Source organism: Letharia columbiana (assembly GCF_014066305.1).
Source record: "Letharia columbiana isolate WasteWater2 chromosome Unknown Sc0000009_s1, whole genome shotgun sequence".
Classification (NCBI taxonomy): Eukaryota; Fungi; Ascomycota; class Lecanoromycetes; order Lecanorales; family Parmeliaceae; genus Letharia; species Letharia columbiana.
The window spans coordinates 156408-183102 of record NW_023501046.1 but is presented as its reverse complement, the minus strand read 5'-3'; the positions used below and the strand labels follow the sequence as shown (position 1 = coordinate 183102).

The 26695-nt window shown below is 50.2% G+C and overlaps 8 protein-coding genes across 8 annotated transcripts; 6 read left to right on the top strand and 2 right to left on the bottom strand.

The window, feature by feature from the left end:
• Positions 1-1497: 1497 nt before the first annotated feature.
• On the top strand, positions 1498-2498 carry HO173_003714 (uncharacterized protein; the record flags this gene model as incomplete). Its single annotated transcript, XM_037305639.1, has 2 exons — positions 1498-1822; positions 1888-2498. 2 exons carry the CDS (start codon positions 1498-1500, stop codon positions 2496-2498), a joined length of 936 nt encoding a protein of 311 aa, XP_037167394.1.
• Positions 2499-4121: 1623 nt separating this feature from the next.
• HO173_003713 (uncharacterized protein) lies at positions 4122-5276 on the top strand (the record flags this gene model as incomplete). The annotated part of the gene is made up of 5 exons (XM_037305638.1): positions 4122-4138; positions 4197-4271; positions 4328-4457; positions 4510-4981; positions 5038-5276. 5 exons carry the CDS (start codon positions 4122-4124, stop codon positions 5274-5276), a joined length of 933 nt encoding a protein of 310 aa, XP_037167393.1.
• A 1059-nt stretch (positions 5277-6335) lies between these two features.
• On the top strand, positions 6336-6950 carry HO173_003712 (uncharacterized protein; the record flags this gene model as incomplete). Its single annotated transcript, XM_037305637.1, has 2 exons — positions 6336-6505; positions 6572-6950. 2 exons carry the CDS (start codon positions 6336-6338, stop codon positions 6948-6950), a joined length of 549 nt encoding a protein of 182 aa, XP_037167392.1.
• A 350-nt stretch (positions 6951-7300) lies between these two features.
• HO173_003711 (uncharacterized protein) lies at positions 7301-7767 on the top strand (the record flags this gene model as incomplete). The annotated part of the gene is made up of 2 exons (XM_037305636.1): positions 7301-7336; positions 7387-7767. 2 exons carry the CDS (start codon positions 7301-7303, stop codon positions 7765-7767), a joined length of 417 nt encoding a protein of 138 aa, XP_037167391.1.
• Positions 7768-7909: 142 nt separating this feature from the next.
• Positions 7910-12311, top strand: HO173_003710 (uncharacterized protein; the record flags this gene model as incomplete). The annotated part of the gene is made up of 3 exons (XM_037305635.1): positions 7910-8319; positions 8368-10015; positions 10074-12311. 3 exons carry the CDS (start codon positions 7910-7912, stop codon positions 12309-12311), a joined length of 4296 nt encoding a protein of 1431 aa, XP_037167390.1.
• A 3535-nt stretch (positions 12312-15846) lies between these two features.
• Positions 15847-17981, bottom strand: HO173_003709 (uncharacterized protein; the record flags this gene model as incomplete). Its single annotated transcript, XM_037305634.1, has 6 exons — positions 15847-16668; positions 16728-16825; positions 16972-17020; positions 17073-17696; positions 17752-17802; positions 17973-17981. 6 exons carry the CDS (start codon positions 17979-17981, stop codon positions 15847-15849), a joined length of 1653 nt encoding a protein of 550 aa, XP_037167389.1.
• Positions 17982-19889: 1908 nt separating this feature from the next.
• On the top strand, positions 19890-21343 carry HO173_003708 (uncharacterized protein; the record flags this gene model as incomplete). Its single annotated transcript, XM_037305633.1, has 4 exons — positions 19890-19919; positions 19990-20259; positions 20333-20666; positions 20727-21343. The coding sequence occupies 4 exons, from the start codon at positions 19890-19892 to the stop codon at positions 21341-21343; spliced, it is 1251 nt and encodes a 416-aa protein (XP_037167388.1).
• Positions 21344-21946: 603 nt separating this feature from the next.
• On the bottom strand, positions 21947-26289 carry HO173_003707 (uncharacterized protein; the record flags this gene model as incomplete). The annotated part of the gene is made up of 5 exons (XM_037305632.1): positions 21947-21984; positions 22041-22209; positions 22266-22337; positions 22388-26144; positions 26216-26289. The coding sequence occupies 5 exons, from the start codon at positions 26287-26289 to the stop codon at positions 21947-21949; spliced, it is 4110 nt and encodes a 1369-aa protein (XP_037167387.1).
• Between the last annotated feature and the right edge of the window lie 406 nt (positions 26290-26695).

Genomic DNA, 26695 nt, shown 5'->3' with positions numbered 1-26695 from the left:
AGCTACTCCCAGCAGTCCTCGGACGTTAGGTTTGGCGCTATTGTACACTTGTCAGAGAAGGAAGGGCGGTAGTCGCAAATAGAAATGGGCGCGGGTTCAATCTTAAGCCTTGATGTGATGACCTGCGTGATGATCGTGGTACGCTGGGAGCTCCGTGCTTTGTAGAGGTTGTCTCCGGCTTGAAACAAGTGCAACAGAACTTGAAATCATCCTCGCCCCTCCCTCTACTCGGCTCTCGGACTGGTGGGCGGCGAGAAGCTTCATCATGCTGTGAGAGCGTCAGGTAAGGCGTCGATATAACAGATTTCAGGGGGGTTTACATTACTGTTTTCTCTGAGAAAACCCACAAAAGATCTTCATAGCAGTCTAAAAGGCTGTCACCAAAAGTAACTGAGTTGAATTTTGCGGTTCTGGGATCCACTATTCTACCAACTTGTTGCTCTTACGAAACCCACAGAGTGCTCGTACTGAGTTATTAGGAGAGGCTGTATTGAGAAGGCGCCAAATGAAATAAATGTATCGGAAGTCTTCTTCGTTTCGAGCTTAGAATTGGATTCGAGGCAATCCCATTACAAGAGGGTTAGTTACATAGAGGAAGGTACTTAGCTGAACCACATGTAACCGAGATCTACAAGTAAGCGAATTGTTGTAGGATAGATGTTGGTGCTTCTGTTCGCATGATTCGTCATCGTCGATTCGTCTCCCTCTTATGCAAGCATCTCATAGGTAAAGACAGATGATGACTCTCCATGACCTGTGCTCAACTAGTCTCCTATCTTGCCTGTGGATCTGATTCAGCTCGAGTGAGATAATGAGAATCTGTAATGTTTAATTCCAGTCATGAACATTTCCTTCGAACCAGCATCTCTAAAAGGAACATCAATTTTTACTTCAAGACACATGTTTAAAGTGACGGGTAGAATCTGAAGTTTCACAGTTCTTGCCCTCTTGTAACGCTGTAGTGTACAACATTAGTTCAGATAAATTCGACTTCGCTGTGTTGTTACCCATTGAACAAGCGATTCTGTAGGCCATGCTGTTCTTATGATGAAAACACATTGTTGGCATCATTTTCTACGTAACAAGGCTGCTTTACAGTTAGTCAAAGATCATGATAGCGTTTGAAATGAGATGGAGACAGCTTGCATGACTCCGCCCCTTTCGGGCGTAGGCTGGAACGCGTCTGGCATGAGATGGGATTTTCTGTGCACATCATGACTAAAAAAAGCACCAGGCTGAGGAAGAGCCTCCGGCCCGTCCGCTAATGATTTCGATAAGAGTATGATAAATCTGCAGCATTGGATTGGAGCTGCCAAATGGTGGTGGTGGCATCCTCAACTTGTTTGGCTCGCTTGCATCACAGGTAGCGAAATGTCCTCGAGAGAAAGGAGTGCGCAGACTCGGCGGTGCTGCAGGAAAGGATGCTACCGTGCCGAGAATCAGCAACCCATTCGAAGCTCCTAAGGATACAAGTAATGGCCTTCCATGCACATTCCAATGGTTTTCCCTCTGTGTCTGTCATACTTTCTCCCCCCAGAGCACGTCATGCGGGCAGTATTTCCTATATTTTTGATTTGCGTCTGCCATAAGTCGACCCTCGCGAATTACACGTGCTATTGGCCGGATGGTTCTACTATCCCCGACTCGTCCGATTATACCCCCTGTAATATAACAGCGACTGGTATTGACAGCGCGTGTTGCGAGTCGGGAGATCCTTGTTCTGCAAATGGCTACTGTTTTGGCAACGCTGGTTACGTATACCGAGGAGGCTGCACCGATATCAACTGGGATGCCGACGAATGCTGCCCAAGCTGCAGGAATGGTACGGAGTCCACCCTCCTCCGATGCGTTCGATACGGATCGTGAGCGGTTTTAACGGTGTGACAGTTGCTATCGATATCTTCTGCAACATCATCCCCTGCCCACTAGTCAACGGCTCTTTCACGAAAAAATTCTGCTGCAGCGAGCAATCAGGAACCGGCTGTTGCGACACAGCAATAGTCGATCTTGACGAATACCGCATAATTCCTGGTCCAGACCGTCTATATGGAGGCAATACCGTGAGCACAGTTTCGCTATCGCAGTTTACCAAAACTTCAAGCATCGCAACCGCTTGGACATCGAAAAAGCTTCCACCTATCTCGCCCAGCATCGTGGCATCTACCACATCAGCAAGTGTTCTATCTGCCGTAGCAAAACCTTTGACCCAACACTCACCACCGACGAAGAAGCTTACTGACCTCAGTGTGGCGATTGGCGTGCCGCTGGGGGTTTTCGCGATCTCAGGATTAATCGCATTACTCATCCACGAACGCAGGCTTCGAATTAAAGCGCAAAAGACGGTTGTTGATACACTTGCTGCTTACGAAAAGTGTCGCGCGGCCAAGCCACGTGCTGCAGTCTATGAGGTGCAAGGTCACCCGAGGCCACAGGAACTGGAGCACACACAGTCGCAACCGGGAGAGCTTTATGATGGAGAAATTCATGAGCTGAAGTAACATTTTGAGGGCTGAAGGATAGGGGCTCATGGACACCGGGTTTGCGCTTTGTGGACGTCTGCGGGGCACAAGCTAGACGAGTCTACTCGCTTACTTGCTATATCGTCCAACTCATCCATTCTGATTCGGACGAACTTGATCAGGCCGAAGAAGGTAGAGAGGATGGAATCTGGATCGAACAAGAAGGAAGTCTTTCTGCTCCCAAAAGAAGGCGCTTTGTACCAGCTATCATCAGTTGATCCCGTCTGAAAAATTAAGTGGTAGCGAGGTTGCGATGATGTAGTGACTGACTCAGCTGCAGGAGTGCGATCAAGTTCTATTGGGGTCACAAATGGCGAGGATTCCGGTAAGCTGGCCGATAAAAAGTAGTCTGCAATGCCAGCTCGTCACATAGCGAATATCTGTGCTGGGATCCTTTCTCTATTCCCAAGACCGGTCTGGAATACGGGAATGTCGTCAAATTTACCATGACAGATCGTTGAAAGTCGAAGAAGCCTGTGCACTTTGCTTGATCCGCGGAGATTTTTAGAGCAGGTGATGGTGATGGTGTTATGCCCGTCACTGTGATGTTCTTCAAATCAATTGCAATTACCCCGCTCATGCCCTAAAATTTGATCATAGCGCACAGTGATGAAGAATGAATTCGTTCAGCAACTGAGATACATCCAACATGATCATGGATACTCTCAGGCGCGCTGCCAGAATGAGTGACTGACTCAGCGGTACAGATTCGCAGAAATGGAAATTAGGTTAAATACCTGGATGTGTGGGTCCAAGTTCGATGTTGCAGGTCAATCTTCTGTCTCGAAGCCTTGAATGATATCCTTTCTAGAGTTTTTTCTGGGACCACCTCAGCACAAATTCGGGTAACTATAGTAATTGCGGCCTTCATTTCTCCATTCGAATATTTGTAATGAAGCCTTTCGCTCTGATCCATCTTCTCTAAAGCTGGCTCTTTGCAGAGAACTGCTTCGTGTACAAAATGAAGCGGCCCAGGCTGGCAACTTTCAAAACCTGAATACAAACCATGGCTGAACGAGGCAACTCCATCGGTGCGATATTGCCGCACATCGATGCGAGAGGTCGAGCTGGTACATGCGACAGTATTCGAACTCGAATGGCTAAGTGAAGATTCGGTCATGGATCAACTGTATAAATAGCATCTCAGGTGTTGAAATGGCTGTCTTCACGAGGGCCATCGAACGAGGAGGGTGGAATGGTGTAAATTTTCACAGTGCCGATGCTTCTCCAAGCTCACTTTCATCGGACCATGACTCAATGATTTATTAATGATTCATTTGAGCTGGGTGGTAAGAATTCTGCTTACAGAGATGTTAGTCAGAGGGATGATGACCCAATCGCGGAATATAAGATCGACCGGGATCTAGATTAGTGTCGGAACCCTGCTTCAAAATTTATTTGGGGAATTCCCGACTTCGACTACATGCACCACAATACTTAGACTACTGGCTTCTGCTTGTGTTCCTTGTCGGCAATGTCTTTGACCGCGGATATACTGCCAGGAATTTCACCATGACTTTAAACTCGGAACTTCCTGAATCGCCCTGAGAAAACGGGACCGCGTGACATTGGATCCGCTTCCTCGGTCTTGCGCCTGGCACCATGTCTACCACCACAGGGTAAGTCTCCAAAACCCTGATAGTGGGGGTAGAAGCTGAAGTGTGTCCGGATGACTAGTTCATTCATTGCAGGCGGTATAGCAGCTTGTGGTGCTGTCACAGCCACTCATCCCTTCGAGACCATCAAGATCCGGTGATTGGCGCCAGCGATCAAGAAGAGAGGGCAAGACTGATCCGAGAGAGAAACAGGTTGCAATTACAAGGAGAGCTGCAAGCCAAGAAAGATGCGCCGAGACTGTACAAAGGCGTTTTCCACGGCGTGAGCGTTATCCTGAAGAATGAAGGGCCAAAAGGCTTGTACCGAGGTATTGGGGCAGCGGTAAAGCTATGCATCCACTGCATCCTTGGCACAAGGCTAATAGTGCCCATAGTATGTATACCAGATGGTCCTCAATGGCTGCCGCCTAGGCTTCTACGAGCCCCTCCGCCAAAGCCTCACCTCTGCCATCTTCAAAGACTCCAAAGTCCAATCCCTTGGCATCAACATCTTCACCGGTGCTGCATCTGGCATGCTCGGCGCTGCAGCCGGCTCCCCTTTCTTCCTCGTCAAGACGCGCTTGCAGTCTTACTCGCCTTTCCTGCCCGTGGGCACTCAACACGGGTATAAGAATACGGTGGATGGCTTTCGAAAAATCCATCGCGCTGAGGGTTTCAAGGGTCTCTATAGAGGGATCGAAGCGGCTATTGTCAGGACAGGTTTTGGAAGCAGTGTACAGCTGCCGATGTACTACTTTGCGAAGAGGAGGTTGATAAAACACCTGGACATGCAAGAGGGAGCTGCCCTGCATTTGGCAAGTAGCGCGTGCAGTGGGTTCGTGGTCTGCTGTGTTATGCATCCACCAGGTACGTTTGAGAATTCTCGTGAGATATGCGCGATGCTGACGGAAGAATCGCGGAAGACACGATAATGTCGCGGATGTACAATCAAACGGGTAATCTGTATAGTGGCGTATTCGACTGCCTAATCAAAACTGTAAAAACCGAAGGACTCCTGGCCATATACAAAGGGTTCTTTGCACACTTAGCAAGGATTCTGCCACATACAATTTTGACCTTGAGTCTGGCGGAGCAGACGAACAAGTACATGCGGAAGTTTGAAGATAGAATTTTGCCGGCGACGGTCAAGGAGAAATTATAGACACACCCACAAGCATTTGCATAGACAATGGATGGCGTTAGCACGGAGTAAGAGATGATTTTGCATAGTGTCTGGCGTCCTCATAAGACTGGAGTTGCGTTGTGGAAAGAAACCAAATCCTAAGCCAAAATAAACATTCTCGCCGGACTCGAACCCCCCTACCCTCATCGTCAACACATCACGACGACCCCGTCACCCACCCGATAAACTCCGCCCGACCTTTTGCATTCTGCTCCCCCCCCCCACTCGACCACAGCAGCCGCCCAGCACCAAACCCATCCATCTCCGTCCACCACCACCACCACCACCACTTCCTCCACAACAAACGATGGCAAAAAAGCCCCAAAGCATCCCAATGGCAAAAGAATCGAGCCGTTACCACCAGGACCTTTGTGCTGCCTGGCGACTCGCAAGAAAACCCCCCCGGCTGTGCGGAAAGGGCTCACACATGGGACCTGATCGGGGGGTTTTGCTTCTACAGACCTACATGGGAGAGAGGCCGCTATTTGGCTATATATCCTTGTTTAATCGGTGAGCGGATACGGTAGGGCTGGCTCTCTGCCACCACAGTCAAGAAGAGTTCCTCTGCCGCCGCACGAAAGCGGGTTTGTTGATTTGGATGCTGTGGTCTTGGCAGATAGTGCTCGGTGGTTGGTAGCAATGTTGATCGGGGCTTTGAATAAAATTTGCTCCTTGTTTTGAGGTTGCGGTGCGCTATTCCCCTGGAACACATCTCGGGCAGTTTCTACTTTTCAATACTTTTTCTTTACTTTTTCTTTTCTTTTGGATTCCATCGATCCTGTTTCCTGGTCGCGACGTTCGCGGTATCTACTAGCGAAAAGCCCATGCATCCAGCATGCAGCCCTCACACAAGCGACGTCGCTTGGACCCTTGAAACCATCGCTAATCGCGTTGGCGGATACTCCCATATTGACAGCTGCGCCTCGAAGTTTAACAATGCACGGGTGCCTTTCGCGTGTTGTTCTACTACTAATGGTGCCGTGGCCACCGCAAAAGCGGTGCTTGAACCCAGCAGATGATATTCTGTGTGGAGTCGAGATGCGATCATCCAGTGTTTTCTTGCTCGCCGCGCCGCTCGTTCTCTCAACCTCTGCAGATGCAGCTTCAATCCACCCACCGTCTAACCTCCTCCTCACCATCCCAGACACACCCAACACATTCCCCAACACCTCCCTCCCCTCCAACCAAACAATCTCCGAACCCACAAAGTCCGTCAACCACCCTCCCCTCCCCTCCCCCCATCGCTCCCCCCACTAACACACACCCCCACCCAGTACCTTCCCCCCCTCCCCCTACATCTACCCCATCCCCAACAACCCCACGACAATCATAACCTTCTCCGCCTACACGAGCCCCATCAGCGAACTCTCCGCCCTCGAGTGCATCCTCTCCGCGACCGAGGACGTCGAAACCGCCCTCGAGGCCTCCGTCCGCGACCCGGATCGCCTCGTGCGGCAGCACTACGTCCGGGTGGACGCCGAGCACGCGTCGTTGATCGTGGCGACGGTCGATGGGCGGTTGAAGTGGGTCACGTGGGGCCAGACGTTGAAGGCGCTCACGCGGTTTCTGCACCGGTGGGAGTTTGTCGGGGTGGGGTTTGTGGTCGTGGAGGGAGGGGTGAGGGTTGCGGTGGGGAGGTTGGCGGTGAGGTGAGGGGATGGTAGTGGGGGTTTTGTTGTAGGGGGGTGGTAGGGGGTGGTTTGAGGATTCGAGGGTAATCGGTGGTGGTGCTGTGGCCGTGTCTTTCAGGCTTGTTTGTAGTTTGAGATGTTTGCAGCGTTCTGAGATTGCCTGTGTAAGCGGAATACGATAGCGAGTCTAGTGGCAAAGTCGCACAACATGATTGCGCTTAGATTCGACTGTGATCGATTGGCAGGAACTGTTCCATACCATTGGCAGGGTTGATGTCTCTATGCAGCATGGCAGTCCCGGGGTCAGATGCCGTTCGATCTGGTACTAGGCTACCGCTGATATTCCACTGTAGGCCATGATGGCAACAAAGTATGGCTGCAGCTATCTGGAAAGCTGCAGCGATGAGGGTAAGGTAGCAGACACTCGTGAGGCTACGAGTATTTGGTTCACACCCTAGGATCCAACACTTTTGCATGCGACGATCCGAGTCGTACACGGGCAACATAACCGGGGCTCTGCCAATCAAATTGGAGTGACTTGGGTACTTGTGCTCGCTCTTAAGGCAGCTGCAGACGAGGTGAGGTGGGGCGGCGTGCATAAAGCCACGTCTGCTGGCAGCGATCAGGCTGTCGCCCATCCTCTCCATCCATTCGCATCTTCCTCCGTCCATGAAGACACGCAAGGTTTTATTCTCTCTCTATGCTTTGGCATCGAGACCCTAGCGACACTGTCCGTCCCAAAATCCGCGAACGGCGGCGTGAGGTTGGTCCCATGCGTCCAACAGCCTTGCCTACCACTCCTCCACCAGCGTGAAGTCCAAGGCGAGACGACTCAGTAGCTGCAACTTTTTCCGGGCATCAGCGCGTGAAGCCCGTGTTTGCGGATTTCAGGCCCAAATCCACCGCCAGTAGTCTGATCTCGCATTGCTTCCATTGTCCAATCGATACACGTTTCTGCATCCAAAATCAAAGGGCCACACTATGGACCCAGGGACTGCTATTGCGGCTGGACAGGTCTCCGCCAAAGTCCTATCGATCATTTGGAAATACTACTCGGAAGTCAAGGATGCCAAAAGCAATATTACGTACCTAGCCAACGAGATCCAAGACTTTCACGATGTGATGCAAAGATTTGGAGAATTACTCCAGAAAGAGTCGATTGTAGCAAAGGCTCCGGCGTCAGCGTCCCTCGCAACAACAATCGAGCAGTCTTTGTCGGACATCAAAATGCTTCAGAGCAAATTAGACCCAGGGACAGGAGCCAAGGTCATGAAACGTGTGGGGAAGCGCGCATTGAAATGGCCTTTCACCAAAAAGGAGGCAGATGAGTGGGTCACAAGGTTCCAGAGATCAAAGGCAACAGTCAATCTCGCGTTGAACGCAGACCAAACGTATGATTTCCGCTCTCTTCTCTAGCCGTCATGAGCTGATCAACATAGCTCTCTCATCATTGACGTTGACGCAAATGTCATCCAGCTGAAACAGGGCCAGGAGGCTATTGAGCTGGAGCGACAACTGGGAAAGTTATCCCTTGCTGCCGAGGCCTCTTTCGACTCATATCACCGTCAACATGAGTCACAGTGCATAGCGGATACTCGTGTCGAACTCCTGCAGCAGCTTCAAGGCTGGGGCGCACAACACCAACGACCTATATTCTGGTTAAGTGGTATGGCTGGGACTGGAAAATCCACCATTGCTCGCACCCTTGCCAAGGAATTCAAGTCCCAGAATACGCTTGGAGGCAGCTTCTTTTTCTCGAGAGGCTCAGGAGAGGCCAATAACGCTGTCAACTTTGTGGGTACCTTGGCTTATCACTTGGCCAATATATCACCGCAACTCAAGCAGTGTATATGTGAAGCAGTCTCATTGCATAGTGAAACTATACGGCAAGGTCTGCGTAACCAGTGGAAGGAGCTTGTTATCGGACCATTGTCAAGAGTAAAACTCAACCCGCGCCCGACATTGAATTTTGTGATCGATGCACTGGACGAATGCGGCTCTGACGATGATATCAGGCTCATTCTGCAGCTTTTTGTTGAAGTAAAGGATCTGAATACCATCGATTTGGGAGTTTTCGTAACCAGCAGACCAGAGATTGTCATTCGCCTTGGTTTCAAGAGTATACCGGAAATTATCCACCATAATCTTGACCTCCGCGACATCCCCCGCCGAACAGTGGAGCGCGACATATCAGTGCTCTTAAAGCAAGAACTCAGTCGAATAAGTATGGAGGTAGAGGGTGGGCTGCATGACTGGCCGAGCGAAGCTAACATCCAGTCGCTTGTTCAAAAGGCTGACTGTCTGTTCATTTATGCTGCGACCGCTTGCCGCTTTATCGGAGTCAAGGGTTTGGATCCAGTAAAGCGCCTGGCTGAAATACTCCAAGTTGACTCTGCCGGTGGAGGGGGTACCGCCGAGTTAGACGAGATGTACAAGCAGGTCTTGAGATCCTCTCTCATCAAAGATCGGAGCGAACGAGATAGAGCCGAACTGTGCGACCGATTCAAGGACATTGTGGGGTCTATCGTTGTTCTATTCGACGAATTGTCTGTCTCTGCTTTGGCTAAGCTGCTTTCCATGAAATACGATACGGTAGACGTAACCCTGGGTATTAGTACATTGCATTCTGTGCTCAACATTCCAGACGACTTGGATTCTCCCATACGATTACTTCACCCCTCGTTCCACGACTTCCTCCTCAACGAAACAAGGTGTAAAGACACGCCCTTCTTTGTCGAGGAAGCATTGAGGCATGGCGAGCTTGTCACGAGTTGCTTAAAAGCCATTCGGACCGGGTTGACGCGGAATATATGCCACTTGCCGACGCCAGGCTCTTCGCCGCAGGATCTACAGAGAGAAAAATTGAACAAGCAGTTGCCGAAGCATGTTCAGTACGCCTGCCAATACTGGATGGACCACCTCGCAGGCACCGGATCAGACTTCAGAGCCGAGCTCGGGCTCCGTGATGACGGCAAGATCCACGACTTCTTTGAGAAAGATTTCCTTCACTGGCTCGAGGCTATGAGCCTAATGGGCAAGATGTCCCAAGGGGTGCTCATGATAACCAAATTGGAAAACATGGTTGAGGTCTGCTACCATATTCCGCTATAAATATAGTTGTCAATACTAACCTTCCGGCTTCTAGGTCATCGAACATGATGCCCTACATGCGATAGTCCAAGACGCAAAACGATTTATCCTCAGCAACCGGCCTATCATCGAAAAAGCACCACTGCAGACGTACGCTTCCGCGCTTGTATTTAGTCCAACCGGAAGTCTTATCCGGAAACGTTATTCGGATCAGCTTCCGGCCTGGCTGGTCAGACTCCCAGCCGTGGAAGGCACGTGGGGTAATTGTGTGCAGACTCTAGAGGGACATACAGGTTACGTCACAGCAATCGCCTTCTCACCCGACGGCAAATATTCAGCATCCGCTTCTCGGGATCATACAATACGGTTGTGGGATCCGGCGACAGGGGCCCTACGCAGTACGCTAGAAGGTCATCGAGATTACGTCACTGCAGTAGCGTTCTCGCGCGATGGCCATTTAGCTTCAGCTTCTTGGGATTCGACAGTACGGCTATGGGAGCCTGTGACAGGCGTGGCTCGCCGCATTCTAGATCTCGATGTTGGTCCCCAGTATCATCCCTATCTCGATCGTAACTCCTCCTCCTCACTGTTGTTCTTGCCTAATGGTGACTTGGCCGTAGAATGTTGGGATAAGGGTGTGCAAATATGGAGTCGAGGGAAAGACTCCTTATCTAAGCTCGTACTCCCAGACGTTTTGAAAAATTGGCTTTTGCGGGGATCCTCACCTCAGGGACAGATGGCCTATGTAATTCAGCGAACGAATAGCAATGTATTCGAAGTACTACAATATGACCCAAGTACAGGCACAGCGCAGAGCTTAAAGACCGACATCCCAGCCGAGTACTGTGCAGCGGCATTCACTTCGAACAATGAGCTGGCCTTGGGTTTTACTAACGGAACGATAGAGCTTCATGACTTAGCCTCAGGGTCTCATCGGAAGTTTGAAGGTCATTCGGAATGGGTCAGTGCGCTGTCGTTCTCTCCCGACGGTAAATCTCTTGTCTCGAGCTTCGCAGACGGGACAATATATTTGTGGGATCTATCGACGCAGGCACAGAGCCTGATTGGGACCTGCTCGTGGACAGTCGACTCCGTGGTATTTTCGCCGGACGGAAAGCAAATAGCGAGCTTTTGCACGTGTTCTTTGACAGTGCAACTATGGAATCCTTCTCCCATGGCTACAACAAACTCGCGAAAAGAGAATTCACCATCTATCAGTAAAATCATAATTTCGCCTAGTGGCAACCAGATAGCATCCATCTACTACCACGATACAACAATCCGATTATATGATACAGTGAGGGGAGCATTAGAGTTTACCTTAGCGGGCCACTCGGGTGAAGTAAATCGAATAACATTTTCGCCCGATGGTAAAAAGCTGGCTTCTGCTTCCGATGACCGCACTATACAATTATGGGATCCAAGAATAGGAACGAGAACTCAAGTCCTGAGCAATGATCGAGACGACGTGCGTATACTTGTCTTTTCATCCGACGGTGAGCAGCTTGCCTCGAGTGGCGGTAAGGGAGAAGTACGGATTTGGAATCCAGAAACAGGATCTCTGCGTCATGAGCTCCAAGGTCACCCCATCGGTGTCTCAGCAATAACCTTTTCGCTCACTGGCGAGAAGATCGCCGCTATTTTCTGGAAAGGGACTGCAACAATATGGGATACCATGACAGGAAAATTACTTCACAAGCTCGAAGGCCTAGTGCAAAACTCAGGTGCAATAGCATTTTCGCCCAATGGTAGGTATCTTGCCTGTCAGTCCCTAGACGGGACTATAATCATATGCAACACGGAAACAGGAGAGTCACGAAACACGCTCGAAGGTCATTTAAGAAACGCAAGCGCACTGGCCTTTTCAAGTGATAGCAAGTCTCTTGCATCCTCTTCACTTGATGGTGCAGTAAAGCTATGGGACGTTGGAACTGCACGGCTGATGGGAACATTCTCAATCAACAGTCATGTCGAACAGTTGTCGTTCTCTGCAGACGGGACGTACCTCGAGACTGACCGAGGTCATATCCAGATCGGTGAAATTCTCGAAGACTCGTTCAACTATTCATCCACACCTGAAAGTCACTGGAAACTCGTTGGGGAGGAGTGGATCATGGAAGGCAACCGAAAAATGCTTTGGCTACCTCCTGATTTTCGCCCCCATTCTAGCTCCAGGTTGGCCAGCAGACGCATAGCGCATCACAATGGATTCTTTGTCATTGCTTGTGCATCTGGCAAGATGTTCTTCATGACTTTTACTCAGGATGGTATAGTGACAGATGTTGGAGGGTGATAGATGATGGACCGGAGTCTGTATACGTTGTGCAGCTGATATCGACTGAGCTGATGAGAGCTGGGAATGGGGTGGTAGAATGTGTTGATTTGATTTTATCTTGCCTTTCGTTTTGCGTGCGGCACTTTGGTGTCATTGTTTCCTGATTTTATTTCGACAATATCCAACGCTCCTTAAAATGTCTACATGCTCGCCTTTGTAGGAAGGTTACAGCTGTCGTTACAGTCAGTGTTTCATATAGAACAAGATACTCTCAACTCCCAAGTCGTACAAGGAGAGCGAGTGATCCAACGAAGTCATAAGGAGGAATTGGTCTCAATTTCCATGGACGGCGTCCAGTAGACGACTCGCTGAGCCTGTGTTATGACCGTGTGTTTATTGTAAGCCTGGCAGTCTACCCGCTATTGTGGATTTGTTTGTGAAGAAGCACCAAGCTACACCAAAATGTTTCATGTTGATCTATCCCTGAATCCTCTCCGTTTTCCAAGTTCGCGCGTCATTCTTTCACCTCAATGCAAACAATCACCATCTGTTTCCTGCCGGATAGGCTAGAACCACTCATGGCACAGTGAACACTTTGGGTTCGTTACCGGCAATTATTTCGCTTTAAGATTTATGGGTCTAGAGAATGTGGGCGGCCCTCCCGACTGGCCGCAATTGTCCTTATCAGCTAATGATTTTTATTTCCAATCCATTGTGTCCACGCATCCATTGGTGGCCTGTGAGGATGGTATGGTGTGCAGGAGGATTACAGCATCTTGCGACTCTACAGCCTTGTTCACTTGATCCGCCAGAGGCCTGACAGCATGTCCCCAACAGAGTGCGCTAGGCGGATCGAGATCACCATAAGCCGTGTAGTCATCATCACTCAAGACTTCTCACTACGATGTGCAATACCTGCGCGTTGGGACTTCTTGCAAAGATCTCGTATTGACAGGGTAGGCTCAGACGGAAGCCTTGAGACATATGGGCCTAACGAACACGCGGTCTGCCTTGACGTATACAAAGGGCATCATCAACCTTCTCACAGACGTTGCCATCGCGGGTTTGCTGGCAATGATCATATGGAGCGTTTCGCTAAGCGTTGATCGCTGGAGTATCTTGATCGTCTTCTCTTCAAGACCGCTATAAGTAGCTATGGGCTCCTGAATCTCTCTATCTGACGTGGTTTCAGAGTCTGTGCATCAACCATCGGAGTCTTGGCTAGCTTGAAGGACTTTGAGCGAGGCGCGGACTAGTCTTGCATGCGAAAGTCGTCAATACTGAAGAGACGAAACGAGGGCTGATTGTGAGATCTAGGGGCCAGTATCACGCCACAGATCTGGACGCTGTGGGTTCTACTTCATTCACATGACCGGTAAGACCACGTTTCCTAATAATTGTTTTAGAGTCGCGGTCAACCTGAGTATAATCAACGCTTGCATTCCACTCATTGTGCCATTCTTAGCCAAGCTTGGGTTCAATTTGCTCAACTCAGCTGTGGCTCCCCATCCCTAGATACAGCTACAAAGCTATAACAATCCAGAGCCGAACAGACAGGACGGCGGACCTTCGGACAAAGATGGAAGCGGTCGGTATAAACCGGACAATGTGATGCGTGCGTAGATATACCAGACTTAGGGCCCCGGAAACAACACAAATCGAACGAGATATGGACTGGAAAAATCTACCAACCATTGGGTGTTAGTCCATGTTGTCGGGGGGACAACCCTGTCCTCAATCGAAGTTTCTACGATCAGCCTCCTCGTGATCGAGCTACAAGAGCTGGTAGACAACAGACTCCACGATTCCCGGGCCTCAAAACGCAGTTCATCTCATACCATTGAGCCAGATATAATTCGTGAGGTGGAGTGTCCCTTCGGTGATGACCAAACTCGATGTCCGTTGTGCCACCTGTACATCTACGATCTCACGAAGCTCCATCTCCGCCGTAGCTCAGCGCTCCCCACGAATGACTCAGTCCTCTGATCTGCCACGGCTTTCCCTCAGCCGCCTACACATTTGAGGCTGTTTGATATGGTCGCCGTTCGTTTACCATCCCTTAATGTCATTCTACGAGAGCGAGTTGTCTATTTCGAGCAAAGAACGTTTATCGAATTGATTCGTCCTTGATTGGATGCAGCTCTGGCTTTTCCAAGCAATGAAATCCGCCATGCAATTTCACGGCGACCGTATTCGTGCTTCGAGAACCGTTAGATCCTCATTTGATTTCCAGGGGCGTGGGATCTGTTTGTGGGTCTATGGGATATCGACCCGTCCCACCGCGTGTGCTCATTATGCTTGTCTGCTAGTCGCGCCACACTCCCAGATTCTGCTTTGGATCGAAAGGTCAAACGGGCATTTTGCTTCGGCACAGCCCTGGCAAAAATTGTGAGACTGGAGTGGATTGAGTGATATGTCGCCGTTGTTCGGTATCAGTCATCTACACGACCCTCCACCATGATCCTGCCCAAATTCTTCTACGATCAGTATCAGGCCGTCGAATTCTAGCCTTGGCCCCATTGCAAAGTCACCTCTGAGCCTTGCTGCAAGATTGTTTGCAATCGTCAGCTACATGATGGGATTAGCCTGGGCAAAGGTTGAAGGGCTGAAGAGGCGTGTGGGCCGATCCCTGACGATGGAGTTCCTGTGGGGCTGCTGCTACAGTTGAAGCAGAACGCTACATGCTTGTTTTGCTGCTCTTGTCAGAATCGTACAAATCTGGACGCCTGGGACCCTGTGTCAGACAGGCGCTTGAGTGCGTAAAAGAAACGACGGTGGTCCCCCTCCACACGGTCGCGGCCAATAGAGCAAGTAATGCGATAGGTGCGAGTGAAGTGCTAGAAAACGAGATACAACAGTAAGCGCTCAAGGATTTAAAAACTCTACGTTCGGACACCGATCACAAGTGACCTGCTCAGATCCAAGCAAATGTGCGTCTTTGGTCAGTGGCCCTAATCTTGAGTATTGCTTGAGATGTCGCTTCGCGCGTGGACCGAGAAGCTGTACATGAAGCAAGTGCGCCGAAGAAGACGAGAGCCAGAAAAAGAAGTTCTGGAGAATCATTACAGTAGGCTAGAAAGCACAGCGGCGAGCAAAGCCGAGCGAACATACAAGACATTGGCCGAGGGCGAGGAAAGCCGGTCGAGCGAAATCTCAATGGTATTCGATGGTTAAAGTTGTTACCTCGCTGGGACAAAGGGTAATTAGCCGAGTCAACGATGGTCACATCGACCTTGAGTAGCATGTTTTCTACCTATTCTTTGTCCTTCTCGTTCTCCTCCACACCCTCCTCGCTGACTTCTCCCTCTTGCCCTTCCACGTCCTCCTACGCTCCCCATACCATCTTGAGTAGCAGGTCCGGTGATTCAATGCCACTTGCTAAGGTTTTGCAGAACTATTCACGTACGTCCTCAAACCCGAGGCGCTTATCTTACAATGCCCGCTTAGCGATTTCGTGGTGATGATGATGATCATCTTCTGGATCCACTAAGACTGAAGGCCAAGTAAGAATCGCTAAGGTCCGGTCTGAATAGTCTACCACTTCCGTGCCCACTCACGGCCTGTAAACAACATACCCCGAAAGGTCCAGCACAGGATCAATGCCCCACTTCGGCCCCATATCCGCCACCTGTTTCGCATACCTCAACCCCTTCTTCTCATACAACTCCCTATACATCCGCGCGCACAACGTCAATTCCTCAATCTGGCTCCTCCTCAACGACAGCAACGCCGCCCTCAGCGCAAACAGGCTCTGCTGCGCGCCCAAAAGGCCCATGCTGTCGTGCAAGCAGTACGGCATGGAGCGCATGATGTTTGTCGCGTTCTCCAACCGGCCGATCTCGCCATGCTGGACGAGCATTTGTCGTGCCGTCGTTTGCAGAGGGAAAGTGGGGGTCGAGAGGGCGGTGGAGCAGATGGTGGCGATGGTGCTGCTGATGGCTAGTTTGAGGGCCCAGTGCATGATCACGACGTTGGCGGTTTTGAGGTCCGGGAAGGAGAACGGCCGGTTGTGGTTGCATATTGACGCCCGGTACCCGTCGGCTGGGCCTAGCTCGATCGAGTCGTTGAGAGGTGTGAGCCAGTACACGGGGCTGTCTGAACCGCGGACGAGCTCCTTAAACCAGAGGTTGATTTTCGCGTCCATGGCCGAGCAGCGTCGTAGGTATTTTTGAATCGTCTCGGTACTGGCATCTTCGTTCGCGAGGTCTGCATTGTCTATCTCTTCTAGGAGAGCGGCCAGTGCGAAGCCGTGGTCGTATAGCTTTTGGAAGATGTCTTTTTGACTTTGCTCTTTCCGCTTCTGATACCAGGGACGCGTGCACCATTCGTGAGACCCTAGTGGAGACGCTTTGCGATGGAGGAGGGACTGGAACATCTAGAATGAGCTATCAGTCTTGCTGCCGTTCTGAATCATGACTGGCAAATGCGGCTTACCGTCTTGAGACGCGTCTCTTCGAACATAGCGCGCGCGAGCGGCGAACTGTATCTGTATTGGTCTGACCCTCGCAAAGCAACAAGATATGTTAGAACTTCTACGCACATTTCAGGCTCAGCATTGCTTCTTCAAGATAGATAATTGAGTTTCAAGACAGGTCTCCGGGGTAGAAATGGCCAATGTCCTCCCGAAACATGTCTTACGACTACGAAAAAGGAATGATCATCTCCGAAACGTACATACCTACATGGCTGTTATACCCGATGATTGAGGCCGGTGTCGACTCGGAAAGCTGTACAATACTGATGAGAACGGTGGATGACGGTGATAGGAAACTTTCTTACCTCATAGAGCGCTAGAACATTGCACGTAGCTAGTGTCTCATCTTGCCACATTGATTGTTTGTCATAGAGAGCTCTCTGAAGCTCTCTCAAGGCATTACCGTATACGACCATGCCTCCACGGATGAATGCATCGTCTCTGTGAAGCCAACCTAATCTCGTCAGGGCCAAAGCCTTGAGGGATAACCGCAAGGCAAGTGGGGGATTCGGGAGGCATATCGATTGATGAAGCCAGGCGCATGGGTAGCCAGCCTGGGCGCTACTCCTTGATGGGATGTAACGTTCCCAGAACGCAGAGATCAGTTGGGCTTCGGAGACGTTGGCGGTGCTGGGAGGTAGAGGCATGCTGTTCATGGTGATATTCTGTCTTCGGACAAGATCTCGCTGCAGTACACTTTTCGATGGAGCCATTGCGACTATGGGTCCCGACGATCGTAGTGTGGGTTGGCAACGTGGCTCTTCTCCTTTTGTTCCATTTGCTTCTTCGGATCCTTTTACTTCTTCAAGCCTACCTCGTTTCACGAGACCCTGTTTCGTCCGATTAAGAAATACCGGGTAGCGAGAATAACCCTCACAAGTCTTCCCACTGTTGAGACATCTGTTGCACGCGGGTTCCTGGAGATCGCACTGCGTTTGATGTTGGTATAAGGTTTAGAGGCATGATGGATGTTTATTTCTCCACCTTCTTTTTGCGCCTCCTGCAGGTGGTGCAGCCTTTGGACTTTCCCGGAACCTGCGGTGTTTCAAATCAGCATTTCCTCTCTGGGAGTGGAGATCGATTTGCTAGATAATTCTTTAGAAGCGAAATAGTGGGGAAAGCTCCGAGCGTTTGCATCCACAGATTGTGTCACGGTTGAAGTGCGGTCCTAGTTGGGAAAGAACAGGGACGCGAAGGCTACGTACTCCGACCATGGTATTGAACTTAGCTCTCTAGGTACTTCTCGATGAGTCAAAAGGACGCATTCCTCAGTGATGACAATGGTCTGGTCGCGATTCTTGCAATGGCGGGGAGTACAAAAACATTTCTTGCATGGCAATTCAATTTAGTGAACATGGCCCACCTTGGCTTCTAATATGCCCGCGCGAGATGAAAGCTGAGCACGGTAACATCAGGCCAACGCCTCAGGCAAATACTCTACCTCTGGTGCCTGGTTGAAGAAATGCTCAATTATCTCGGAATGAACGCGGGAGCGGTCAAGATCCATACACTAGACCTGATTGGGGGGCCAAGTTGCGCCAGCCTGAGGCAATTGCAAGCGAGCTGAAGTTATCCAAATTCAGGTGCAGCTGAAATGGAAAGATTAACACTGAATAAGATCCACTCCGTTAGATATAGTGAGTTTGCTCGCATGACGGACTTAATTAGTTCCTGAATCTGTGATCGAAACGCCACGAGTGGTGAGACATCTTGTTCAACCGAAACCATGATACCTTTGATAGCACACTCTTGAGTAGCTTGTGGATGTAGTGTACGGAGAACTTGTCTCCTGGATTTATCATTACGGACTTCAATAGCCCTCCCATCTGCTTTCAACCGTGTCCATTAGGTCGACAATCTTGCCGTATCCCATCCTCTGGCAGGGTTTGAAAATTCTGGGGATCCGACCGAACATCAAAAGGTCCCTTCTTTCAACCCATCGCAACTCAACAACGAGAACGTCCATAAGGAAGTATCTAGCTCCGAAACCCTTCTCCTAACGGACACAGATTTCGCAGCCGAAAGCTTCATTGCAAAGGCTGTCATTCCGAAGTTGTTGTGTTGCGAAAAGAGCCATGGTTGATGTGTGTTCTGCCAAGATACTTTGAGCCCTAGGCGTCCAGTAAGTCCCACCCGTCTCGACCATTATACATTCAAGTCCCCCAGTCGTAAAAGCAACATTCTCCAAAGCTACTGTCGTGGCATTCTGCGTCTTTGCAAGCGGGAGACTTCAGTCCCATTCTTCTACGACTTGAACCATGTCTCAATGTCAGGGAAGCCTACATTAAAATGAAATTTGATGGTCATTCATTCAAGATTCCAGTAATTAAGCGGCGTTAACTCAAACTTATAAAGGCTCTTCAAGTAGAGTACTATTCGGAGAATCAACGGAGTTCTTTGTACTGTATTCAAAGTCACCAGCGTCATAAGATTCATGGCCTGCTTCGCTGAGCCTTATGACCTCGTCGATGCGGACTTGGACAATGAGAGGCTCGAACTCGAGGTGGAAGCTCCTGCGGAGTGCTCGTCCACGAATTATGGAAGGTCTTCTTCTTCTTCTCCCTCATGATCGGAAGGTCATTGACCAGCGACTTGGGTTCCTGGCTGTCACCCTCGTACCATGATTCGTCGAGTACTCATCCCAGGCCAATGCTTCCGCCACCGCTGGAATCAAAATCCAGCATTTTGTGCCAAAATTTCCTGGAGGCTGGTCTCCTCTCGATGAAAGCTAGAGTTCTTACGCCATGGGTGGGAATATCAAAGGCTGGTGTTGACGCCAGGTCCCTTTTATAGAGGACGGTACCATGGGTTCTTCGCAATATGGGCAGGGGTGGGCCACTACACCGTTGGCAACAATCAGACCAAGATTGTAGAGGAGTTAGCCGGATTCTTTTATGAGTGAGCCCCACGTGGATGCGCGACTTTGTAAGGCTGAAAATTGATGACTAATGGTACCTTGCATCATTAGCCTTGAGCGCGCGCTGGAGAAACAACGCGCTTCAATTATCTTTCTCGTGTCTCTTTGTTCCTTCACTTGATCAACCATCCACAATTTCGGGCAATACTTTTGTTTGCCATAGCTGCACACCGATAACATACTCTACTGCAACATATTTTACACAATGGCAACCCAGATCACGCCATCAAAGCAGGTATGACTGCATCGCCACCGCACAAATCTCCAACTTGCTGTCCATCCAATGCTAATAGAACACGACACAGGCATCTTCTGGACTGGAGAACCTCAAGATGGGTGACTCGCCTGCAAAGAAGCTCAAGTTCGAACCCGTCGACAAGGAAAATGTTCCAGTCAACATCCCCGCTCCTGTGATGGACGACCTTGAGCTCAAGAAGCCCCTCGTCGAAGTCTATGATGCCAAGAAGGAAGTGACGCCAACTGTTGCACCTACGATCAAACCAGAGGAGGCAGACGAGCCTCTGCTACAAGAAAACCCTCATCGCTTTGTGCTCTTTCCTATTAAATATCATGAGGTGCGTGTTTACCACACGCGACACTCGTAAAGTGCCCTCAGTTGTCTTTAGCTTACATCTATTATCAATATAGATATGGCAAATGTACAAGAAAGCCGAAGCCTCCTTTTGGACCGCCGAAGAAATTGACCTCTCCAAAGACCTCCACGACTGGAACAACCGACTGAACGACGATGAGCGCTACTTCATCTCCCACGTCCTCGCCTTCTTCGCTGCTTCAGACGGAATCGTCAACGAGAACCTCGTCGAGCGTTTCAGCGGTGAAGTTCAAATACCAGAAGCACGTTGCTTCTACGGTTTTCAGATCATGATGGAGAACATCCACTCCGAGACATACTCCCTGCTCATCGACACATACATCAAGGAGCAGAAGCAGCGCACATATCTGTTCGATGCCATAGACACCAGTAAGCCCACCATCTTCCAAGCCTCGATACACGTATCCGAATCACTAACGCGTTCCACAGTCCCCTGCATCCGCAAAAAAGCCGACTGGGCCCTAAAGTGGATATCCGACAAAAACTCCACCTTCGCCCAACGACTCATCGCCTTCGCCGCCGTCGAAGGCATCTTCTTCAGCGGCTCCTTCGCCTCCATCTTCTGGCTCAAGAAACGCGGTCTGATGCCCGGTCTCACCTTCTCAAACGAACTCATCTCCCGCGACGAGGGCATGCACACCGATTTCGCCTGCTTGCTCTTCTCACACTTGAACAACCGCCCAAGCAAGCAGGCCGTGCAAGACGTGATTACCGAGGCCGTGGCCATCGAGCAGGAGTTCTTGACCGAGGCACTGCCGTGCGCGCTGTTGGGCATGAACGCCAACCTCATGAAACAATACATCGAATTCGTCGCCGATCGTCTCCTCCTCGCCCTCGGCAACCAGAAATACTACAAAGCGACCAACCCATTCGACTTCATGGAATCCATCTCGCTCGCCGGCAAGACCAACTTCTTCGAAAAACGCGTCGGCGACTACCAGAAAGCCGGCGTGATGGCCAGCGCGAACAAGAAGGAGGTCGTCGAGGGACAAGAGGAGAAGAAGAATGAGAATGGTGGGGACTTCAACTTTGATGAAGAGTTCTGAACGGGGCCATTCTAAACGCCCCACGTCCTTTGCTTCCGATTGTACATTATCCTTCACTCACCACCTGCTCTGATTGGGTTTATTTTGTTCCATACGTGCACGACATTTGCTGGCGTTGGGCGCGGGATGAGGCGATGCATTGTTGGAAAGAGGGGAATAGCATACACAGGATAGTCAGTGAATCAAAAGGCGCTGCACACTCCGTTTTCTTGGTTGCAAACGTGAAATCATCAGCACTATCCCACCTGACGGCTTAAGTCTTGATTCAAGTCTCACAATTCACCAACGTGTAGACGTATTATGCTCTTCACTCATTGGTGATATATCAGCAATGATTTATATCCTCAAAATATACTCATGAAGTAGAACGCTATCTGCGGAAAGACTTCAACGATTCTTAGCCACCTTGCTCTTCAATCCTTGCAAATCTGATCCTACAAGACATGCCGCAACGTGTCGTCGCCATATCTATATCCTATTGACACCGGAAAAGATACGTACAATCATCCGCTCATACGTTGCTTGCCGCCGGAAATCGAACTTGCTATGTTTGTAAAGTACATCCCTTGAGAAGAGAACAAAAGTGGGTATATGGAGATTTTATTACTGCGATTGGTGTGTAGAATATGCGTGCCTGAGAGCTGTACGGTTATCGTTGTTAGAAGGGCTGTGAGGTATATCGATGGCCGGTACATACCTTTCAAGACTCCCGCTTGGCCCTGAAGATGCTCACAGGCGCATTGCAATGTACTGCCATCCTTGAAGTCGAGGACAACACTGTTGGGTAACTCCTGTCGGTCTTGATCTGGTATATATGGAGCACGGAAATCGGAAAGGGGATATCGTTTGGTGATGATCTTTGAATTCTGCCGTGAGTATCAGTAAAAGTATCCAAGGAGTGTATTTAGGGGGTGCCGCTAACGTTATCTGATTTGGATGCTGAAAGGACGAGAACGCCGTGCGCATCGATGAGCATGTGTCGTCTCTTCCAAAGCTAGAGAACAAGTCAGTCAAGGTGAGCAAAAGATCCAAAGCAGAGCTTACCAAGTTGTCAGGGAATTGGACGTTCACATCTCCAACATCCACAGAAGTGGAAGGTGCCTCTTGGACGGGCTCTTGACGCTCAATTATAGGGGCTTCCTTCGGACCAGGACTAAGTGCATGGGCAATACTTCTCCGAGACATGGATGAGATGCTCGACATGCGCTTCAACAACCGACTCCGCCTCGAGTCTTTCTTCTCATCTTGAGTACCATCCAGACTGGCCACGCCGCTTAGAGAAGAATCGCTGATTGTGCGTGGCAGCTCGACTTCGCTCCCTGCACGACTCGACTTAGAGCGAATACTGGCAAAAGAGTCTCGTCGTGTGGTCTGCGGAGGCTCGAGCTTTTGCTCATTGCTTGAAGAGGATCCTGAGCGCGTGGAAGAGTATCGGCCAAACCTAGGCCTCGGCGGCTTTAAAGGCGAAAGCGGTGGAGGTCCCATGCTTTTGTGCTCTGCAGGTGGTGGACTCTTTTGGCGCTCCCGTTGGAGAGGCCTTTCTTCAACGTCCAGGTGACGTGGCTCAGACGGGTTAGATGGATTTTCAGGCGACTTGTCCCTTACTTCACGAACGATTGGGGCGGTCACTGATTTGATCGAACGCGAGTAATCAGCTTTGTTCGCGTGATTGTATAGACTCGAGTTGAAGGGTTCTGGAGATGGTGAAGGCGAAGGATATGCTGTACTAGGACGACTTTTATTGATGTTGCTGTTCTTATAGTCCGAATCACCCGAGGGAGTCCGGAGTGAAGTCTTGCGCAAACCAAGGAAAGTAGATGTATTAGGAGCTAGGTTTGGCGATATAGGGCTTGTTGGGCGACTTGAAAGTTGCTCAAGTGCTTTAATCCGTTGCGAGATACTTGATGACACGCCAATCTTCTTGGAGATTGGTACCTGTGACTGCTGCAAATCAGGACGTGGCGCATGCTGCGCCGAAAATGATCTAGACGTCGATCGAGGTGTCGGCAGTCGCAGTGAAGAGAAAACTTCTTCGTCCTTGGCGGAGTTATCAACAGGTGTCGATACGCTTCGAGAACCCCGAGCAGATCCGTTCAATCTTTGCTCACTTTCAGATCTTGAAAACACAGGCTTGATAGGAGATTTCGAAACAGAGACAGGCTTGGCTTCTTGCAGCGTAGCGCTTTTGAGCTCTTCCATGAAGGAATCATCTGAGAGGAAAGGGTCGTCCGATTGATCTGGGCTGGACACTCGTTTGATGGGATTGATCACCCCTTGGCTCCGGAATTGCCTCTCTGTCTGCCTTTCGCCCACACCATTTGAGGTTGAAGGCTGTTTACTCGAGTGGTTGCTATCCTGGGACGGTATTCTAGACTGTTGTCTTGTGGCTTTTGATTCGCCATCAATATCAAGAGGATGCGTATTAGCTTGCTCTAGGAATAGAGCTCGTTGGGGGCTGAGACTGATTTCTTCATCCTCATCAATGGGCGGTAGTGGGACTTCGTGGGCATCGACACTATCGGAGGGAACAGTAATGGATTTGGAGGAGGAAGACCGTCTTACGAGCAAGGGTTTGACAATGTCGTTCTGGGCTTCTCGAAGCACGAGTTCGTCGGAGCTCCGGGCTGGGTGCTCAAGTGACTGGCTATGGCCTTTTTCGGATTGACTTTGCAAGACTGGCGTGTGATCATCCGTATTCGGAGCAGAGCAAACCCTCTGGTCGTGTTCTAGAGGTTGGCTTTGTAGAATGTCTTCATGCTCAGATACTTCTCCTGTGTAGGCTGCCTTGTCATGGACTGCTAGCGGTTCGCCTTGCTGGAAGCCCTTGTTCTCATCGATTTCTGCCGTAGACCTAATTCTTCGATCGACTGAAGGAGGCCCATCACCAGCCCTGGACTGATCTTTTGGTTCCTGGACTTCCAAAGATGGGCTCGGCGAGAGCTGCTTGTCCCCATTGGTTTCTCTAGCTGTCACAATCTTCTCCTCATTCAGAGATTGTTTACTCGTGACGGTTGGCTGATCAAAATGTCCGGACTTTGGAACTTCCTTGCCCATCGCTTTCTGCTCCGCCATATCCTTGTCTGCTATGAAAAGATCGGATCGCGTAGGCGCAGAAGGCTGGCTTCGATCTTTGAGGCTCTCGATCGAAGCAGCTTTCCTCAGTGCGTTTTTCTTGATGTCTTCTGGCATTACCCCCTGGCTGCCAATCAATTGGGGATGAGTGTTCTCAGCCAAGTTTTCGGAGAGCAGGTCTTGGTGTTCTGATATTGTAGGTATCGAGGCTGCAAGATTTTCTTGTCGTTTTTGCGCTAAGGCTTCTTCCTCATCTGTAATCGATGAAGCCTGTGTTGACGGTTCTTCGGCCGTCCCCGGCATTGATACTGGCGAGTCCTCAAGATGACGAGAGTCCTCCCTGGCAATGTCTTTGGTAGTAATTTGGACGGGCTCGGGCCCCTCTGTTGAGTTAGATGCATCGATTACTGCACGAATGATACTATCGTCAATCTCCGGTTTGGTGAACTCCGGCTCCTCAGACACACTCTTACTGCCGAAGCTATTAACGGTATATCGCGTTGCTATTTGCTTCTGCCGCAGCTGTAGAGCCTTCATCAGTCTTTGCTTTTCAGGTGTCATCTTTGGTGATGCCGGCTCAGGCATCTTCAGTGCCCTCAATCCATCGTTCGGCGTATAAAGATTCCGCTCAGGTACACGGATGGAGGCTACCGGCGCGGTAGGAGCTTTTTTTGGTGTCATCATGGCTGGGGAAGTTGCCTGAGCTGGAGGACTGGATGTAACCGGAGAGTTGGTCTGGGTTGGAGCGCTCGCCTGAGCTTGCCGAGAACCTGGTCTGGCCGGGACGGCTTTGCGTGATGGCATGCGAAGGCCTGCAGGTAGTGATGACACCGGTCGAAAATCATTGGATGGAGAATCTAAATTGTTTGGCGCTCCAGCAGAGTCAGTCGAAGGTCGTGGTCCCATTTTTGCCTTTTTTTTGTATCCGTACGCGTCGTATAGATCTCTTGTGCTTGGGCGAGTCGAATTTGAAGAAAATCGTCCATCCATGCTAGGCCTTTTGTTGCAATCACCGGAGTCGAGGATAGGGCTGGGGCCTGTGTCCTCGCGAGTGTGTTCTCCAGGTGGTGGTGGGAGCGGCTTGTCTGTATTACTAGTAGTACGTGGGCGGAACGAACTCTGTGTTGTAGCCGACGTGGATCTGTGGTGAATACGATCCGCGCCAGTGAATCCATTCACTTTCTCAGGCAGTGTTTGGGTATATTCTGCACCTGGAGATCGCTCTTCGGCTCTTGCGGTATCACCATGTACCACTCCACCCTCGACAGCATTAACCCGACAATCTGATGCATCCTCCGTTATTTCTGCCAGGCCGCTTTGAGGGAGTGAATCATTCGAAGATTTGATTGACTCGGTAGCAGTATGCAGTGAACACGCCGAGGAGAGGGTGGAGTCTCTCAGATCCGCTGAATGGGCAAAGGAAAATATTGTATCATGAGGGGAGAGCTTCTCGATGACCGACTGGAATTGAACAGTTACACGAGCTGTCTTCTTCTTAGCCTGGTGAAGAAATTGTGACCACTGAAAATGAAGGGGTTTACCTTGCAGCAGTCGTGATGTCCCGTCCGGTATGTACTTGAGTATCACCTTCCTCCTTCGATATTGTATGAAGCCATACAGGGGCGACTGCTCCACATAGCGAGTGACCACATCTTCCAATTCCGCGAGACCGCCGTTTCCCTTTTCTAACAAGCCCACCTCATCTCGACTAAGATACTTGAGCAGGAACCTACAGAAGGAGTCGTTAGCTCTGGAAATAAATCTCTCTTCTTTCCTTGGGGGCGTTTCAGGAAAACAAACCATCCTCCACCTTCACCGAGGGCAGCCTGGTGGGCATCATTGACGTCGGTGGCTTCCAAGCCATTAAGTGACATTATCCCTCTTCATGGACTCTACTGTGCTACTTGCTGCCCTGCCTTGTGGAAGTCGCTCAGCACAAGTTGCGTCGGTCGGTCGCTAATGATACTCTTGGCTACTGGACGATCGATGTTTCAGGGGTCGGCACTAAGATCGCCTTGTGGCAAAACGGGGATAACGCTGCGGGGCACCGTTCCTCCCAAGGTAGGTTTACTTTACCTAGGTTCGCGGGTCTCGACTCTCGATATTATTCATGTCATTCTGAGGCTGAAGAAAGTATACCGGTATTTCGTTACCCTCTCAACTGATTCTTCTATCCACAGACTCCGCAGACTCTATAGAGGTATACAGGCCCTTCTTTCTGTCCTCCCACAGCAAAAAGAGCCGAGGGAGATAAGGAGCTCGCAACTCGTACCGAGTACC